The sequence below is a fragment of the Sceloporus occidentalis genome, unplaced genomic scaffold (genome assembly GCF_023333645.1).
Source record: "Sceloporus occidentalis isolate IW3139 unplaced genomic scaffold, rSceOcc1.0.p SCAF_10, whole genome shotgun sequence".
Taxonomy (NCBI): domain Eukaryota; kingdom Metazoa; phylum Chordata; class Lepidosauria; order Squamata; family Phrynosomatidae; genus Sceloporus; species Sceloporus occidentalis.
Window position 1 is genome coordinate 20,605,819 of NW_028316990.1, and position 18,629 is coordinate 20,624,447.

Consider the following 18,629-nt stretch of genomic DNA (forward strand, 5'->3'; position numbering starts at 1 on the left):
CTTTTCACATTGCTTGACCTGGGTTTCTTACCTGTATTTTCCAGGTGCATTTGGCCAAAGCTGGAAAAAAGTGCGCTGTAAAATAAAATAGATAAAAATATAAATACTTACCTCTCTTTTTGAGAATCAGGGTCAGTGACGTACTGCATAGATAAAATACATTACCTGATTCATTCCAAACTTTTAAAGTCCCTTGACTTGGGTTCCTTACCTGTGTTTTCCAGGTGCATTTGGACAAAGATGGAAAAAAGAGCGCTGTAAAATAAAATAAATAAAAATAAAACTACCTACCTCTCCTTCTTGAGAATCAGGGTCTATCATGTACTGCATAGATAAAATACATTACCTAATTCATTCCAAATGTTTCAAGGCCCTTGACTTGGTTTCTTACCTGTGTTTTCCAGGTGCATTTGGTCAAAGATGGAAAATAGTGCGCTGTAAAATAAAATAAAATAAGATAAAAAATACCTACCTCTCTTTCTTGAGAATCAGGGTCTATCAAGAAGTGCATAGATAAAATACATTACCTGATCAGTTCCAAACTTTTCACGTCCCTTGACTTTGTTCCTTACCTGTGTTTTTCAGGTGCATTTGGTCAAAATTGGAAAAAAGTGCGCTGTAAAGTAAAATAAAATAAAATAAAAATACCTACCTCTCTTTCTTGAGAATCAGGGTCTATCAAGAACTGCATAGATAAAATACATTACCTGATGAATTCCAAACGTTTAAAGTCCCTTGACTTGGTTTCTTACCTGTGTTTTCCAGGTGCATTTGGACAAAGCTGGAAAAAAGAGCGCTGTAAAATAAAATAAAATAAGATAAAAAATACCTACCTCTCCTTCTTGAGAATCAGGGTCTGTCATGTACTGCAAAGATAAAATACATTACCTGATTCATTCCAAATGTTTCACATCCCTTGATCTGGGTTCCTTACCTGTATTTTCCAGGTGCATTTGGCCTAGAAAAGGAATTGCAAAAGAATTTAGTTACTGAAATGCTTAATCTTGATCATCTGCAAGAGTTGAGAGGTTTCAAGACAGGTAGCAGCCATTGGACCTTATCACACAAGCGACATCCTGTTCAGAAACGGGATTTAAACTAGATTTAATGAATTGGGGGGAAAAGCACCCACAAATGCGTGAAGTCTGTCACACGACATTCCTGCAAACCTGAAATAACACGAAAATAAACTGAAGGTAAAACGGAGAAAAACAGCAGCTTTTTCCTTTCGGGAAGAAATTGAATTAATGACCTGGCTACAGTTTCAGCTAAAAATGTTGCAGTACTTTTAAGCATTTAGAACAATGAGCATTTAGGAAACTTTTCAAGTCCCTTGACTTGGTTCCTTACCTGTGATTTCCAGGTGCATTTGGTCAAAGCTGGAATAAAATGCAATGTCAAAATAAAATCACATAAAAATACTTACCTCTCTTTCTTGAGAATCAGGGTCTATCAAGAACTGCATAGGTAAAATACAATACCTGATTCATTCCAGACTTTTCACGTCGCTTGACTTGGGTTCCTTACCTGTGTTTTCCAGGTGCGTTTGGTCAAGGCTGGAAAAAATGCATTGTCAATCATATTGCTGGTCATATTTGTCTGTATAAGTTCTACATGCTTGTTGTTATCCTCGTAAACATCTCAACAATGCCAACCTGTGACGATGTTCATTCTGCCTTATCCTTTCAGGCTGGCATTGTAATTGATTGACCTTGCCACCTTCCTACCTGAAGCAACTCTCAGAGATACTTATACCACCGAAACCATTAAATATCAGGCACTAAAACTATAGTTGTAACTACTCAGAAAGTAACTACAGAAGCCGCTTCTTCTTCACGCAGCATTTCTAGGTTTCTTTTTTTTAAATTATTTTTATTTATTTTTAATATTAAATTTTTAATCTTTATTGAAATATTTACACATTTTAAAAAATGCACAATCTCTTCTTGTTTCAACATTTTAGATTGATATTCATACTTTTTCTCCCCCCTTCTTCTGTTTCTATACTGTATCGTTACTATTCTTATCAGCTACAATCTTAAATAGTCCCCCGAATAAAGAAATACATGCCTTTATCTCACTATGCGGCTCCTCTTTTGAGTCATTACTAAGAGTGTGCAGAATCTTATCTCTTAAATCCTATGCTTAGAAAACCTCTGGTGACAGTTTAATTTCCTTTTCGGGGTGCAAGGTATCTATAATTTTAAACTATACCTGTTTCATGTGTTGAGATGAAGGTGGCAATCTCACAGTCTCTTTCTTCCATCATTATTGTAGGCCTTGTCAAGATATATTATATACAAATTATAGGATTTGGAAATTGTTTTCCCTTTCCTATCCATTAGGATCAGATCTAATTCCTTCTTGTTTTGTGCTATGCCATATTGTTTAATGTCTGTTTTATATCTCTCATCTAATTGAAAGTAGAAAAACCAATGGATGTCGTGCCCTTCTGCTATTAATTCTTCCTTTGTTCTGATCCTTGCCTTTCCCTTTTCTGTCTTGAGTATATCTCTATATCTTAGCCATTCTTTTCCTTCTTTTCCCCCCTTTTTCATCAGCGCCTCTTGGAGTGATATCCAATCTGGCATTTGTCTATATATTTTCCCTTTACATATATTCCATACCTTCCATAGGGCTCTCCTTACTATATGGTCTTTGAATTCTGCATTGAATTCCACCTTTCCAAACCAGAGGTGGGCATGCCAGCCATATCTCAAATTAAAACCTTCCAAATCTAACAACTGTTAATCATTTAGGTCTATCCAATTTTCTATCCAATTTAAGCAACACGCGTAATAATACAATCTCAGGTCTGGCATTTCTAGGTTTCTGACAAAGACATTTTTGGCTCTTTCATTTTTATAAGCTGTGCCATTATCATGTTAATTTTATTCCTCATGTGTTTGGAGAAAATACTGAAACAAAGAGGTGCCTTCAAGCCATTTTCGACTTATGGCAACCCTAAAGTGAATTTAAAAGTGTTAGGAGGGGAGAAAAAAAGAAGAGGATACCTGGATATATTGCATCAGGTAAGGAAAAATGGATTATCATTTTGTCTTGCTAATGGAACTTAATGTTTGTATGTCCTGAAGAAGAGGGATATCTACCCTCATGAATTTCCTTCCAATACCATCTGAACTGGGAACAGCCATATCTCAACTAATATTATCATATATATTTTCCTCCTGTCTGATTCTTAGCATCTTTCCTGAAGAAGAAGCCAGTCAGACTTCAAAACAGGTATTCTGTGCATTTCAATTGTGACAATAAAGGTATCACTGCTTTGTGGGCTTTGGATATTATGGATTCTAACTGGCAGCGAAACCCAAACAAATCATGATCCAATGCCATCTCATTAGTTTAGCACTAAGAGATACTGACTTGAATATCTTCCTTGGTAACAGAAGACAAAATACTTTACTTTCCTCATCCAAATGATTTTAACTAACATCTGCCTTTGTTGTCCTACCCCAGGTCTTTTCTCCAAACACACGAGGAATAAAACTAAGTCCTTTGCCTTACTCTGAGTTTTGGGACCTCCCTAGGATCACTCCATTGGACCCCATAGTCAAGCAGGGCTTTGAATCCTGGTCTCCAGGGATGCAGTGCGATGCTCAAACCATTACACCATGCTGTCTCTAAACCCTATCCTTTACTCTTCCCTTTCCCATCTTAAACTCATTGGGGAACCAGGCTCTGCTTTCCTACATTCTCCCAGCAAGAGCTTAACTGATGAAATGCAACTGTAGCCAGAACCATAAGCGCATCACAATACAGAGTCATAGCAAGCATCACAGTTGCCATGCTATGACAACGGAAAGCAAGGGAGGGGGGGTTTCTAGGTGCATGTAATAAATGGAGACTTGCTGGTGGTTGCCAGCTTGGGTCGATTTAAAAGTGGATGGACAAATTCATGCAAAATGTAACTGTCAATGGCTAGTAGTCATGTTGGCTGTGGACTACAGACACATCTCAGTTAAGAAAGTCTCTGACAGTGAAGTGTTATACAAAGTCTTTTTTCACTTGCCCAGTGCATGAGCCCCAGTATAACAGTACATAAGAAAAGGATTTAGGCGTCTTAGTAGACCACAGGCTAAAGATGAGCCAACAGTGTGATGCAGCAGCTAAAAACACCAATGCAATTCTAGGCTGCATAAATAGGAGTTTAATGTTTAGATCGAGGGAAGTCATAGTGCCACTCTATTCTGCTTTGGTCAGACCTCACCTGGAATACTGTGTCCAGTTTTGGGCAAAGCAATTCAAAAAGGAACTTGATGAGATGGAGTGGGCAAAGGGTACTTTTATTTGAAGTCAAAGGCTCATGGCCGGCATCCATGATGCTATGTGGCTCTTGTACCTTAAATGGTTGTGTAGAACAGGGAATTTCAGCCACTGTTGTGTCGTGGCACCAGCTAACAAGCAGTGCCTACAAACAAGCCAGGTTTGGTGTGTATATTCCCTTTATTATTTATTTCCTGCTTGTTGTTGTTATTGTTCATGTTGTTAACCTTGTATCTTGTGGCTAAAGCTATTGCAACTGCACAAAACGGTTCAGCTGAGTGGTTTCAGGCATCTTTTGGGATCTGGTCCAGAGGAGAAGGTGAGCCCCTCAACAGCTCACTGCAAAGAATTTGTCCACCATTTAGAAGATGAAATCGCTCAGACTTGCTCTGACCAATGTTGCCAACAAGCCTGGAAGATAATTCCCGGAAACGTTTGTCCAAAACCCGCTGAATCCCCCCACATCACACGGAATATTCAGTCACAATTCCCGGAAAATTCCCATAATGTTAAAATGGCGGATGTTTTGCAAATAAACGTAAACATAATTGAATAAAAATAACTGTAACTTATTTCAACCCTCAAAATCACCATTGAACCAAACAAAGAATCTTTCAGTCCTTTTAAGATATTTATTTTGACATGAAGGGGGTTCAGGAAGCTTTGTGCCAAATAGAAACGTGTTAGGCTGCAACCGCACTGCAGAAATAAATCCAGTTTGACACCCTTTTAATTGCCATGGCTCAGTGCTAGGGAATCCTGGGAATTCTAGTTTTCGGAGACATTTAACCTTCTCTCTCAGCAAACTCTGGTGTGACAACAAACTACAATTCCCAGGATTTCATAGCACTGGGCCATGGCAGTAAAAACGGTACGAAACTGGATTGTCTCTGGAGTCTGGAGTGAAGATGCAGCCTGAGTTGGGTCCAAGACACACAGAAGAAATAAACCAGTTTAAGACTGCTTTAACTGCCCTGGCTCAGTGCTAGGGAACCCTGGGAATTGTAGTTTTGTGAGAAAGAGCTCTGGTGCCACAATGAACTACAATTCCCATGCATCTGAGGAAATACGCTTAAGTCTAGGAAAGCTCATGCTGCCAACTTTTCTTTCAGTGAGACTCAAAGGTGATACAAGATCTCTCTATCATCATCACCATTATCATCATTATTAAATCCAAATGCAGCTGAAGAAGTGGACTTAAACTGGCAACACTGATATCCTGTAGACTCATTCTCTGGGGCTGGCATCTGGAAGTGTGGAGGCAATTCCCTTGTTCAACCAGGGAATCCTGGGAATTGTAGTTTGTTGTGACATGTTGAGGCACTGCTTTTACCGGCAGCCAGGGCTCCATGCATGAAATTCTGGGCTTGGTGGTTTGTTGTGCCCAGAATCCCATCATTGCAGGGAGCCTTGCAGTTAGAAGCAGTGCCAAACTGGATTATTTCTGCAGTATGGATAGCAATGGAAAAGAGAACGAAAAAGAGAGCCACAAAACAAAATTCTGGGAAGACAGGGCAGGGATGCCAACTTACCAGGTGCTCTGCCCATGCTCAGAGGCATATTTAATCACTAACACACACACACACACACTCTCAGGGACATCACATTCACATCACACAACTAGTAGGGCAGCCCATGGAAGGGAGGGAAGATGGAGATAAACATCTATTTTTCTACCCAGGTGCTCTGCCCATGCTCAGAATCACCTTTCCACCTCTTTTTCTCCTCACATCTCCTCTATTCTTCTACTTTTCCCCTCCACTAGATTCTCCTCCCGTCAACCCAAATGGTCCACCTCACAGTACAACAACGACCCTGAGAGGTAGGCTTGGGGCACTCTGCCCAAGCTCAGGAATTCAGAGGGAGTCAGTAGAGAGAGAGAGAGAGAGAGAGTTTTTTCTCCAGCCCTCTTGGCTGAAAACTGTTACGCTCCAAAGGGTTGGTTGCTCTGCAGCAGTCTGGAGATGAAACGGGCCAAAGTCGCGGGAAAGGCACTGAAAAAGAGCCAGGTGTGAAAATCACACAAAAAGCTCTGAAAAGTCCCCATTTTCGTGTGAAAGTCGTGAAATTGGCAACACTGGCTCTGACACAGGGGTTTATCACACACGGGAGGCTAAGTGCCCAAATCCTGTGCAGAAACTGGATCTAAATTCTGGGAATATCCTGCAAATTTGAGATCGTTTACAGACATATCAGGGGCATTGAGCATTAATCCAACATTAACCTGCACCGATCCATCCAAGTGAACAAAATCGGCCACTTTTTACTTTCGGGATTTTCCTGTCTTGTTCCCAGCCTGCCTGCACTGTTTCCGGCCTGTCTTCTCCATTCCCGGCCTGCCTCCTCCATCCCCATCCTCGTCCGTCCTCGTCGTCCTCCGTTCTTGGCCTGCCTCCTCCATCTTCGGTGTCCTCCGTCTCCGCCATCCTCTGTCCCCAGCCTATCTGCGCCATCCCTGACATCCTCCCCATTTCCAAGCCTTCATCCTCCTGCCTCGTTCCCCACTGGGTGAGCTTGGGTGGGTCACACTCTCTCAGCCTCAGGGGAAGAGAAGGGCAAACCTCCTCTGAAGAAGTCTTGCCCCCCCTCCACCCCCAAATTCCCATGCCAGGCTGCCCTGGCTGTTGTTTAGGTCACAGATGATTGATGGGAGATTTTAAAGCGGCGCTACTAGTGGCAACGAAAGCGATTACATTGGGGTAAGGAAAAGATCTGGTGTCGTAATGAGAGCAAGGGACCTTTTGGAATCGATTTCCAACACGCAGCAAAGCCGAATCGGAAATCACTTTAAAGTGCAAGTGGGAATGGGCCCCTAGATAATTAAACAGGCCAGAGGAATATTGGCTGAATGAGTAAGGGTAGTGGTTTGAGTGTCGGACTACAGCTTTGGAGACCAGGGTTCGAATGCCGGCTTGGCCATGTAAACCCACTGGGTGACCCTGGGCAAGTCACAGTCTCTCAGCCTCAGAGGATGGTGTTTCTATTTAGTCCACATCTAATCAGTTTGCTAATCAAAATATCATGGGAGACTTTATCAAATGCTTTGCTGCGCTTCAGTGGCATGTTTGAGCCTCAAACGGGAAGACAACATTTCTAGTTACAGTTTAGAGCCTCAGTGCAAATCAAAGGGCAGCCTTTCTCAACCTGGGCATAGGGATGCCATATCCCGGTGGCCCCCGGGACAAACCCACTTTTGGGGCCCCCCTGCCTGCCCCGGTCCAGTTCCCCCCAACCCCAGCCTTTGTCCCGGCTCCGGGCCCCCGCTCATGCGGCCATTGCTGTGGCCGCTATTGTGGCTGGCCGCCAACCCACCTCCTCCTCCTCCTCTTCTTGGGCAGCACCGCCCTCCTGTTCCTCGCCAGCGCCGCCACTGCGGCGCCACCCGTGGTGGGGCTATGACAGAGGAGCTCGTCCCCTTGGGCCAGCCAGCCATTGGCCAGCTGGCCAAAGGAGACGGGCTCCTCTTCCCTTGCGCGCGCTGCCCCGGCTGCAGCATGGGCCAGCGGCAGCGCGCGCGCATCCCCCACTTGCGTGCCCTCGCACGGAGCTTCCCAAGGAGCCCTTGCACCGAGGAGGAGGGGGAGGATGAAGAGGAGGAGATGGGAGGATGAAGAGGAGGAGATGGGGAGGATGAAGAGGAGGAGATGGGGAGGATGAAGAGGAGGAGATGGGGAGGATGAAGAGGAGGAGATGGGGAGGATGAAGAGGAGGAGATAGGGAGGATGAAGAGGAGGAGGAGGAGGTGGAAAAGTGAGTCAGTGGCCATTTCAGGTCTGCCTTGGGTTTGTGTTTTTTTTAATTACAGTAATTTTTAAAAATATAAAATACTTATTTTTTGTTTTTTATTTTATTAATTTTTATTATTGCTTTTTTATTTTATTTCATTTATTTTTATGATTGCTTGTTTTTATTTTATTTTATTAATTTTATTGCTTGTTTTTATATTATTTTATTAATTTTTATTATTGCTTTTTTATTTTATTTTATTTCATTGATTTTTATTATTGCTTGTTTTTTTATTTTATTACATTAATTTTTATTATTAAATATATACAACCCTGTCTTGTTTTGTTTTTTTCATTATTTTTTATTATTAAATATATACAAGTACATTTTCTGTGTATTTATGGCGCTTTGAATGCTAACAAGTCTGCCTTTCTTGGACAATTATAGTGGTGATGATGATGATGATGGTGATATTGATATCAACAAGCCTCTGAGGCACGGCCAATGTAACTTGCTGTGATTTTTACAAACTCATGCACAGTGAAGAAAGCCACAGTCCCTTGCCCAAGTACACACTTCTGAGAAGTACAGTTGAACCCGAAGGCAAGTACATTTCTGCTATCTGTCTAGCGATAATGCCAAAATGTCCTCCATTTTGATCATGCCTAAAAAACATGCATTTATATTAACATTTTAAAAAAACCCTCAATTTTTTTGCGTATCCTCCATTTTTATAAAATGTGTCCTATGTTTGAAAATGTTGCCCTACATTTGTCCTACATTTGTCCCGGTTTGGAGGTCCTGACTTATGGCAACCCTGGATATAGCTGAAGAAATCTGGAGATGAAACCAAGACTCGGAACTTCTCTCATTTTACTACTCTTACTTTCTGATTTTACTATTCATCCAATCTATGCTGCTTATCTTCTACACGAAAAGTCCAGCAATTAGGAATTTGAAGGATTTTTTTCCCCTGGGAATGGGGAATATATGACTTTTTAAGTCTCCACTGAATTTCCCAAGATAGCTTCACAATATGGTATTTCTGCTAGGGACTTCCCTATTACAATATTATTTCCACTGAGTTTGCACTCCTTTTTTGAAAACGAAACAGAAGCGCTGGCTCTTTGTCGGAAGAGGTTTGTCATTTGCTTTTGGAGCTGCAATATCCGCTTTGTGGGCAGGAACGATATTTTGAGGAAAAGGAAGTACAGACACTTCGCAAAGCGTTTTGGAGCGAGTTCCTGATCCTAAACAGCTAGAGAGAAAGAAAAGGCTTGGTTTGGAGAGACTAAGGTAAGCTGGGTTTTGAGAAGGAATCCTGCCACATTCCCTGGACTTTGATGGAAGAGACTAAGGCCTGTTACAGACTGCCAAAATAAAGCTGCTTCAGGTTTCTTTGGAGGTATGCTATTTAAATGATGCATGGGTCGTAAGAGTCCAGAGGTTGTGCCAAAGCCACACTCCATTCCTAAGCACTGGAGTGCAGCTTTGGTGCAGCTTCCGGATTCTTAGGATGCATGCATCATTTAAACAGCATACCTCCAAAGAGACCCAAAGCAGCTTTATTTTGGCAGTCTGGAATAGGCCTAAAGCTCTTTTGTAGGATCTAATTAATGTTTAAACATCTTTTGCCTGATGAAGAAGCCAGTGGAGATTCGAAAGCTTGCATGATGTATTTTGTGCATTATTGGTTGGCCAATGAACGTATCGCTCTCCTGTGGATTTTGGGGTTTTGTTGCAGTCCATTTCATAATGCAATGAATAGTGTAGATGAAAAGGAGGAAAGGAATAGTAGATAAAAAGAAGGAAAGAAGGAGAAAGCGTTTAGATATGATCTGGGCCATTTGTTATGGAACCGAGTACCAATTTGTGTGCAAACTGTCCCTTTCAATTTAATGCATTTACACATACACATTTCTGCTTTCCCTTCCGTTTTCCCAACTGCGCATTATCAATTTCCCAACTGCACATTTTTCCCCCCTGGCTATCCATTTTGTTTCCAACTGCATCTTTTAATATGTATTTTTATAACATCCCCAAACTTGATGTCTTGCAGTTATGGAAGTCGTGGAGGGCATCCTGGCGGTGGCGCAAATAATCTACAGCCGAGCAAAGGACATGAAGTGCTGCAAGGAGCAGAAGGAGCGTCTGGTGAAACGGACGGAGATCCTGCTGCGGCCCATTCGACCTCTCCGAGCTCAGCCTGAGATGTCCCTGGAGCTGAAATGGATGCTGGAAAGGATGCTGGACCTCCTGAAAGAAGCCCAGGAGCTGTTGGACAAGTACGATGGCCAGAAAAAGATAAAGAAGATCCTGACGGCCGGAGACATGCTGGACAAGTTTGCCGACCTGAATGAGCGCCTCGGGGACATTGGCGAAGGGCTGTTGCTGCAGCTTCAAGTGGAGCAGAACATCTTGGCTTGCTTTGAGAAGAGCGTTGTCAGCAAGGAAGGCTGCCAAGACCTTGCGGAGGACAAAGTCTCCTTGAAGGAGATGCTCAAAGGTGCTTCTAAGTCTCATGTGGATCTTCTCAGCCAAGCTTTGGTTTTCCAGATGTTTTGGACTTCAGCTCCCAAAATGCCTAACTGTTGACCAAGCTGGCTGGGGCTTCTGGGATTTGAAGTCCAAAACACATGGGGCTCATTCCCACTTACGCAGAAATCGTTTTTCAGTTCTGAATCAATGAAGCGATTCTAAATCGGATCGTGGTTTCCGCTACATTTGCCCCGATCGCATTTTCTGGCACGGAATCGAATAAAATTAACCCGCTTGTGGTTCCCATTCACAAATGAATTGGTCTATTTAAACCGGTTCCTGAGACAGATAACCCAATTGTGGTGGTTCACATTGGGAAATGAATTGGTTAAAATAGAATTGGTCCTTGCACAGGACATCCATTTCTGCTTTGCCACATGTCATCCTAAACCGATTCCGATCCGCATCCGGTTCCCATTTGCGCTGGAAGCAATTTATTTTAAACCAAATCCTGAAACTGAATCCGAACCCTTTAAGAAATTAGGAAAGATGCTCTGAAGCCAGTGTGCAAAGGGAGGAGAGGGGAAGAATCAGGTATGTGCAAGTATTTTTTGTTCATCCTCATCTTTGCAAACCATTTTCTTTTGGGCACATTGCAAGGAAGCTGTTGTGTGGGAGACAGTTTGGGGTATTTGATTGTTATTTTGGTATTTGGTATTTGGAATACTTGGGTATTTTGTGCAGCTGAGAGCATCCTCTGCAACATCGCAAAGGAAGGAAGGGCCTCTGCACCGTTTAATGAGCACTCTTGAAAATATTGCTAGTTAAAAACTTGGGGGGCTGTTGGATCGCCCCAAATGACCATTGTCCCCTTCCTCCTCCTTCATCTGTCCTTCCGTGGCATGTTTCTATTTCTAACTCTTTTATCGTCCTTTTAGAACAACAGGTGGATATTCCGATGGAAATCACAGAGATCGAAAAGAGCTTGATCACAAACAAGACCCTCCTAACGGAAGCCAAGAAATACCTGCTGTTCAAAGGGGAATATTACAAGTCTCCGGTGGCTGTAAAGGTTTTCAGAAACCCGCTGACCACCAACACACAGTGAGTGCCTCTGGGAAATCCAGAGTTGGAGGGGAATATTTGATAGGATTAGTGGCACAAGACCCCCGTGAATATGGAAAAACCGCAAATAACAAAAACACCATGTTTTGACCTGAGAGGATGCCTCTCTAGGAATCTCTAGGTCCTCCATTTCAACTCTGTGGTCAACGTCTGACTGACACTGACCATAGAGTTGCGCCGGTGGAGCTACAAATGCCTAGCGGAGTGTTCTCTCTAGGAATCGCTAGGTCTTCCAGTGCGACTTTTAGTTCAAGTTGGCCATAGAGTTGCAGTGGAGGACCTAGATATTCCTAGACAGAACATATTAATCAAATCCATGAATAATCAAATCCTCCAATATCAAAGCTGCAAATATGGAGGGATGAGTGTACAATGGATTATAGCCCAGACTTTAAAGGCGCCATCCATGATGCTGAGAGTGTTTGGCACTTATTGCTCAGCACCTTGGGTCACTTCTTTAAAGTTCAGACTGAAACGCAAAGTGAATTTGAGGCTCCAGAGAAGCCACCGCCTGACGCTTGGGTTTAGGCAAAACAAAAAGCAAGTAAGAGGGTTTTAATTTCTAGGTAGCTTATATTTTTTGGATCTGAGTATTTGGCAGAGCGGAGGATGGTGCGCTCTGTTCCCAAAGTGCGGAGCGATGGTCAAATTATTTTACACCTGGTAGAAGTGCCTCTCCCAAATCTTGGCAGCGGAAACATGGCCATAAATTAAAAGTAGACATTTGCTTCCTTCTCAAGTTCTTCAAAATCTGCTGCCAGAGGCCTGTCTATGGTAATTGCAGGGCTGGTTCATTAGGGAAGGAAGTGCCCTCTCTGCCCTCGATCTCCATGGAGTAGATTGTATGTATGCCCTTTTAAATTGATGTGCATTTTGTGTTTTAACTGATGCGACGTGTCTATTGTTGTTCCATACGTCAATCCATGGGGAGAGGCAGGTAGTAGTACTACTACTACTAGTCGTAATAATCATCATAATGATATGAAATCGAAGGCTTTCATGGCTGGCATCCATAGTTTTTCATGAGATTTTTGGTCTATGTGTCCATGTTCTAGAAGAGTTTATTCCTGACGTTTTGCCAGCGTCTGCGGACGTCGCCTTCTCTGAACCCACAAAAACAATAAAACCCACAAAAATCCTATAAAATGATAATAGTTTATTAATAATAACTGTGTTACTATTTCAGTCCAAACAAATATTGGCTGGCGTTTGTGACCTCTTTGTGCAAAAGTGAGCATAAGAGAAGAGGGAAGCCAAAAAATAATAATTAAGGCACAGAGTCTGGAAAAGTTACCCGTTTGCACCATAAATAACATTACTCTTTTGGCTAGAAAGATTATAGTAGATGTAGTGATCTGTCTATAGGTAGGGATTGTGGAAAAGAAGTGATTTTGATGGAATTTGGAAAGAATTTATTGAGAGAAGAAGATGAAAGATGACCTCCAACGAGAGGAACTGAGATTTTGGATGGAATAAAAGGGTGAAAAATGGCTCCAGGGAAGGGGAGCACTGAGGTGGGATATAAAAGGTATTCAGGTAAGGGGTGATAGAACATACAATATATATATATATACAGTATACAGGATTATGTATTGTGTAACATTCATTGTATGAATTTTAGTGTCAATAAAAATTAAAAATTTTAAAAATGAGATGGTTTCAGCCTTTTTTCGAACCCGTCTCAGGAAGGTGAGGAAGATCTTTGAGGAGGAGATCAGGACCCTGAAGAGGCTGGAGTCTCCCTATATCCTTCGGATGTATGGCATCTGCATTGATGAAACGGGTGAGATATTTTGGGCTTTCCATGGGTTTGTCTGCATTGTGGAGTTGGGGGCTCTCAATGCAGGGCCATTGGGTAGCCTTAGGCAAGTCACACTCTCTCAGCCTCAAAGGAAGGCAATGGCAAAGCTCCTTGGAAGAAATCTTGCCTTGAAAACCTCATGATAGGGTTGTCTTAGGGTCGCCATAAGTTGGTAATGACTTGACGGCACGAGACAACGGCAAGTTGACCGAAGCAAAAACCCAACATCTGTTTCTTGAACCATTTCCTTGCTCAAGGCTCGATCCCCGAATACTCCATTGTCACGGAGTATTGTGAAAAGGGGACCCTGAGGGAAGTCCTGAAGAAGGAACCCGGCTTATCCTGGGAGATTCGGACAGAGATGGCCTCTGATGCCGCGGCCGGTCTGTACAGGTACGCGAGGGAGGAGAAGAGGTTGCGTCTACGCAGCCGGATTAATGCAATTTGGCACTGCTTTAGCTGCCGATGGAAATGTGGGATTTATAGTTTTGTGGGACATTTAGCCTTCTTTCTCAGAGAGCTCTGCAAACTGCAAGTCCTAGGCTCCCATGGTAGTTAAAGCGGAATCAAGGCAATATAATTATGTAGCTTGAAGGAGACCCAAGTCTTTTCTGAGCTCAGTCTGGGTGAGAAATATTGTTGTTTGTGCATCTAAAAAGCAATGGATGTCTTTGCATAGTAAGCTGGGCCCTGAATGATGCACCCTTGTTGCAATACTGCATGCTATTGCTATTAATAATAATGATAATAATAATTATTATTTCTAGCCTGCCTCTCCCTATGGATCGAGGTTGGTTACAATACAAGATAAAAATACATCCTATTGCTCTTGGTTCTCTTCGGCTGCAGGTTGCATCAAATGGGCGACAAGGGCCAGCTACACCGCTGCATCAACAGCACCAACTTCCTAGTGGCAAAAGGCTATTGTGTGAAGGTGGGATCCATGTGTGTGTTTATGTGTATCCGTGTTGAGTCTAATCCAGCAGAGCTCTTGTATCCCTGTGTGACTTGCTCCTTGGGCATCTCCTCTGCTCCCTTCAGCTGTCTGGGTTTAAGCTGGAGCAAACGGAGTCGTCCATCAGTGGGAAGCGCAAGGAGAAAACGCCCAAAGAAGTGGCCTCTTCGGCCTACATCTGCCCCGAGGGTCTAGCATCCGTGAACCATCCCTACAGCAAGGCCAGCGAAATATACAGGTACGCATCCCACAGGATTGCCAGGGGATGCCTACTCTCATATGTGGATCTCCATCTTACTGTTCTCCCTCCTCCTCCTCCTCCTCCTCCTCCTCCTCCTCCTCTTCTCCTTTTCTGTCTTTTTCCTCCTCCTCTTTCTCCATCTCCATCTCCATCTCCTCCTCCTCTTCTTCTTCTCTGTCTTCTTCTTCTTCCTCCTTCTCCATCTTTTTCGTCTCCTTCCTCCTTCTCTTCCTCCTCTTTCTCTTCTTCTTCCTCCTCCTTTTCTTTCTCCTCCTCCATCTTTTTCTTTTCTTCTTCCTTCTCCTCCTCTTTCTCTTCTTTTTCTCTTCTCTTTTGCCTTTTCTCCTTCTCCTCACCCTTCTCCTTCCTCTTCCTTTATCTTCTCCTCTTCCTCCAGGAGGTGACATGGTACCCCTCTTTAAATATCAGAGGTGATGGAGGGCTCCAGAGAATACAATACTGAACCAGTGGCTTCAAAGCACAAACACAGGAACTTCCTGTCAAATCTGTCCCATTGTCTGTCTGCACTCATGGCTGTTGGTCTGGAGACCCCCGTTGACCCTCCAGGAGTCACCTCACTGGGCTCTCTTTGCTTCCTTTCAGCTTTGGCATTGTGCTGTGGGAGATCGCAACCGGGAAGATCCCATTTGCAGGTGAGGCGCTACATGAGCCGGGACCGGGCCTCTTCTTTAGTGGGTGGATCACCAGAGTGTCCTCCGAAATGGAGAAAGCCATTTGGGAAGAACCTCCTTTCCATCTGCTGGAGGATGGGGCAAAATGGAAGGATGTCCGGCCCTGAAGCAACATCCACCCCTGGCTCCGTCCTGCACCAACTCAGCTTCTTGCTAGAAACCTTAAGACTGGGAACCTGGATTTTCTTACCTTCCTTGGCCATTTCCAGCCCCTTCTCCTCATGCCTCATATCATTTGGACCGTAAGCCTGAAAGTGGAGGCTGTGTCCTGCTTTAGATTGATCTGCATGCCATTTGGCTGGAAAACAGGGTAAAAATGCTTTGCAGAAACAAACCAGGAATGGGATCGATCAGGTAGCTGTATATCTGGACTGCATGTGAATCCACTCAGGCCCAAAGCTTGTCTCTGTGTTTCCTGCTTTAGGTTGCACTTCAGAGGAGATCTATGAGAAGGTCCATAGACAGAAGTACCAGGAACCTTTGGGGGAAGACTGCCCATCCTTCCTGCAGGAGGTCATCAGCCAATGTCGGGACTATGAGCCCTCCAAGCGTCCATCTGCCGAAGGTATCTGCAGGGGCGCCACTAGCGGGGTGCATGGCATATGGATCACACTGTGGCGGATGTACAACTTATGGGGTGGTACACTCGGCAGAGGGGTACACCTGGTGGGACGGGCACAGCTTCTGGACAAGCAAGAAAGGTATCTCCTCCCTTCCTCCTTACCCAGGAGCCATGCCAGGCTCTGAAAGGGCTGTCCAGAAGCTGCAGTAGTGATACCCAATGGTGGCTGCTGATGGGAGTGTGGTGCTTTATATTCAGGATCTGGGACAGCTTCTCACCCAGCAACTGCATCAGACCCTGAATGGGCCATATGAAGCCTGCTGCATTGCCCTCCAGTAGCGGTCATCTGGAGGTTGCAGCATCCCCTACCAGACGTTCAGGTGCAGCTATTGGCAAGCAGCCATACTGGATCCTAAATGGGCATCTGGGGGCCGTAGCTATGGTCCAGCTGGGCAGCAGGTGGCTGGCTTGGGGTCATTGGGATGGATGGAAAGCTAGTCTTCCATATACCACATGCCATGGTCCAGCTGGGTACCTGCATCGCATGACCCCAGCCAGTGATGCCACTTGGGTACCTGAAGGTCTCGGATCATATTGTCCCAGCCGTGACGCCTAAAGGCATCCCACCCACTGTATCCTTTCCTTCCTCTAAAAGGCAGTATCAGCATTGGGTATTGCTTGTGTTGCAAAAGAAAGAGAAGACACAAGGAAGAGGCTATTCTAAACACCAAATGGGCCCTTTTCTTTCTTTCCTTTTGCAGTGATTGTCAACCGGCTCCTTGTCAACCAAGAACAGGCATCATGACCACAGAAGGCATTGGCATGTCATTTCTTTGTCCTTGACAAAAGCCTTGCTCACAGGAACACTGCATTTGCACATAATGCTAAGGCAAAATTCATATTTGTGTGTGTGTGTGTGTGTATATATATATATATATATATACGTATCCCTCCACATTTGCAGATTTGATTGTTCAGATTTTATTCCTGTTTGATGTAACTGAAATGTGGCTTTATGAGCATCTTCAACTTGCATCCTCTCCATTTATTTTCCTGAATACTCCTTTCTGGTTTTATGACACTTGTATGGTCGTCGTTTTTAAACACCTTTACCTGACCATGCTTGAAAGCTTGCCGACGTGTATATTGTGCATTTTGGTTGGCCCTATAAAGGTATCAGTTTGGTGGATATTTTTTTTTAATTATTATTATTGGAAAAAGCACTGACTTGGATGCTTAAGTTGACATCACCAAAAATAAACCAAAGGTGCACCCAAAACTTGGTTTCATATTAAAGATCTTGTTTCTCAGAAAGACAGACACTCAGGACTGAATCTGAGGCCTTCCTAGCCTTTTACAAAACATTAAACCACAAAAACATGGCTTCCACTCCAAAGGAAACAAGCAAAGGACCAGCATAAAGCAATAAAAGTAGCTGCTTCAGCGGTCAGCAGCCCAGCATTCCTGCCAGCAAACCATCCCAACGGCGACCTTTCTTTGAGGGGCTTCCTTGCTAACTTCCTCCTCTTTCAACGAAGCCAAGTGCTCCCGGCCGAAGCCTTTTATGTCCCAGAGGCGGACCAGAGGGAAACCTTTGCTTTTTCTGGTCCGCAATGAGGCCCCGCCCCTTGGAGCCGAACGGAGGATTCTGATTGGCCGCTCAAGGCAAAGGCTTGGAGCCCGCTGCCGGCTGCTGCTTTCAAAAGGCGACTCAATGGGGACCTCTGTCGGGCAGAAGGGGAAGAGCAGGGTGAGCAGATATGTCCTTTTCCAGGAGATGTCTTACATTTCCACCTTCTGTCCAGGAAGAATCCCAAAATGTCCTCCATTTTGAGCAGGACTAAGAAGCAGGAACTTCTGTGCTTTTAGCTCAAGGTGACAGACACGTCCTCCTTTCCCAGGGTATGTCCTACTTTTCAGCCTTCTGTCCAGGAGGAATCCCAAAATGCACTCCATTTGGAGCATGAGTTTACTTTTCTATTGTTTTCAGAATTGGAATTCTGTCCCATTCACAATTTGTAAGCCGCTCTGAGAGCTTCTGTGACTGAAGAGCAAGGTACAAATACTATACTCCAAATAAATAAATAAGCCCTAGTTGTAGCTCAGACCATTACACCACACTGCCTCATTCTCCAGCCAACTTGAGGGCAGTTAACAACAACAAAAGTTGTTGAAGCAACAAAGGCAGATATTGCACAGATTTGAGGAGTTAAAAAAGACAAAGGTCCAGAAACACACTGCAGAAATCATCCAGTTTGAGACCACTGAGGAATCCTGGGAACTGTAGTTTACTGTGGCCCCAGTGCTCTCTGTGACAGAGAAGGCTCAATGTCTAACAAAAGTACAGTTCCCAGAATTCCCTATCATTGATCCAGGCAGTTAGAGCATCATCATCATCATCATTATTATTATTATTATTATTATTATTATTATTGTTGTTGTTGTTGTTGTTGTTGTGGTTGTGGTTGTGGTTGTTGTTGTTGTTGTTGTTGTTAATGCAGTGTAAGAATAAGGTGAATGTCACCCGGAATTATCAACTCTGGTTATCACTCTACTACCTTAGTCTATGTGCGAAGGCATCTTTAGACTCTTTGAACCTCGGCTTTTTTGCACCTCTATATCTTTAGTCTACGTGCGCTTTAGTGCGCATGCGCGTCCACAACGGCTCCGCCTCACCTTTTCCTGTCACTCGGGTTACGCCCCTTTCCTCGAGGAAAAAAACTGACAGAGAGACTGACCAATAGGAAGGAGGAAAATTTCTCCTC

The 18,629-nt window shown here is 43.8% G+C and overlaps 1 protein-coding gene across 1 annotated transcript; it reads left to right on the forward strand.

Annotated features, from left to right (window-relative positions):
• The first annotated feature begins 9,222 nt into the window (after positions 1–9,222).
• On the forward strand, positions 9,223–16,764 carry MLKL (mixed lineage kinase domain like pseudokinase). The gene is made up of 10 exons (XM_089540605.1): positions 9,223–9,306; positions 10,070–10,516; positions 11,427–11,592; positions 13,299–13,396; positions 13,672–13,807; positions 14,264–14,348; positions 14,456–14,607; positions 15,214–15,263; positions 15,727–15,867; positions 16,626–16,764. Exons 2-10 carry the CDS (start codon positions 10,072–10,074, stop codon positions 16,667–16,669), a joined length of 1,317 nt encoding a protein of 438 aa, XP_089396731.1. The 5' UTR covers positions 9,223–9,306; positions 10,070–10,071; the 3' UTR covers positions 16,670–16,764.
• Positions 16,765–18,629: the final 1,865 nt, after the last annotated feature.

Excerpts from the sequence above, each read along its gene's own strand:
- MLKL (XM_089540605.1), top strand. The coding sequence starts at position 10,072 with ATGGAAGTCGTGGAGGGCATCCTGGCGGTGGCGCAAATAATCTACAGC. Across the intron at positions 13,808-14,263 it reads GCCGCGGCCGGTCTGTACAG|GTTGCATCAAATGGGCGACA; the intron begins GTACGCGAGGGA and ends CTTCGGCTGCAG. Across the intron at positions 14,608-15,213 it reads AAGGCCAGCGAAATATACAG|CTTTGGCATTGTGCTGTGGG; the intron begins GTACGCATCCCA and ends GCTTCCTTTCAG.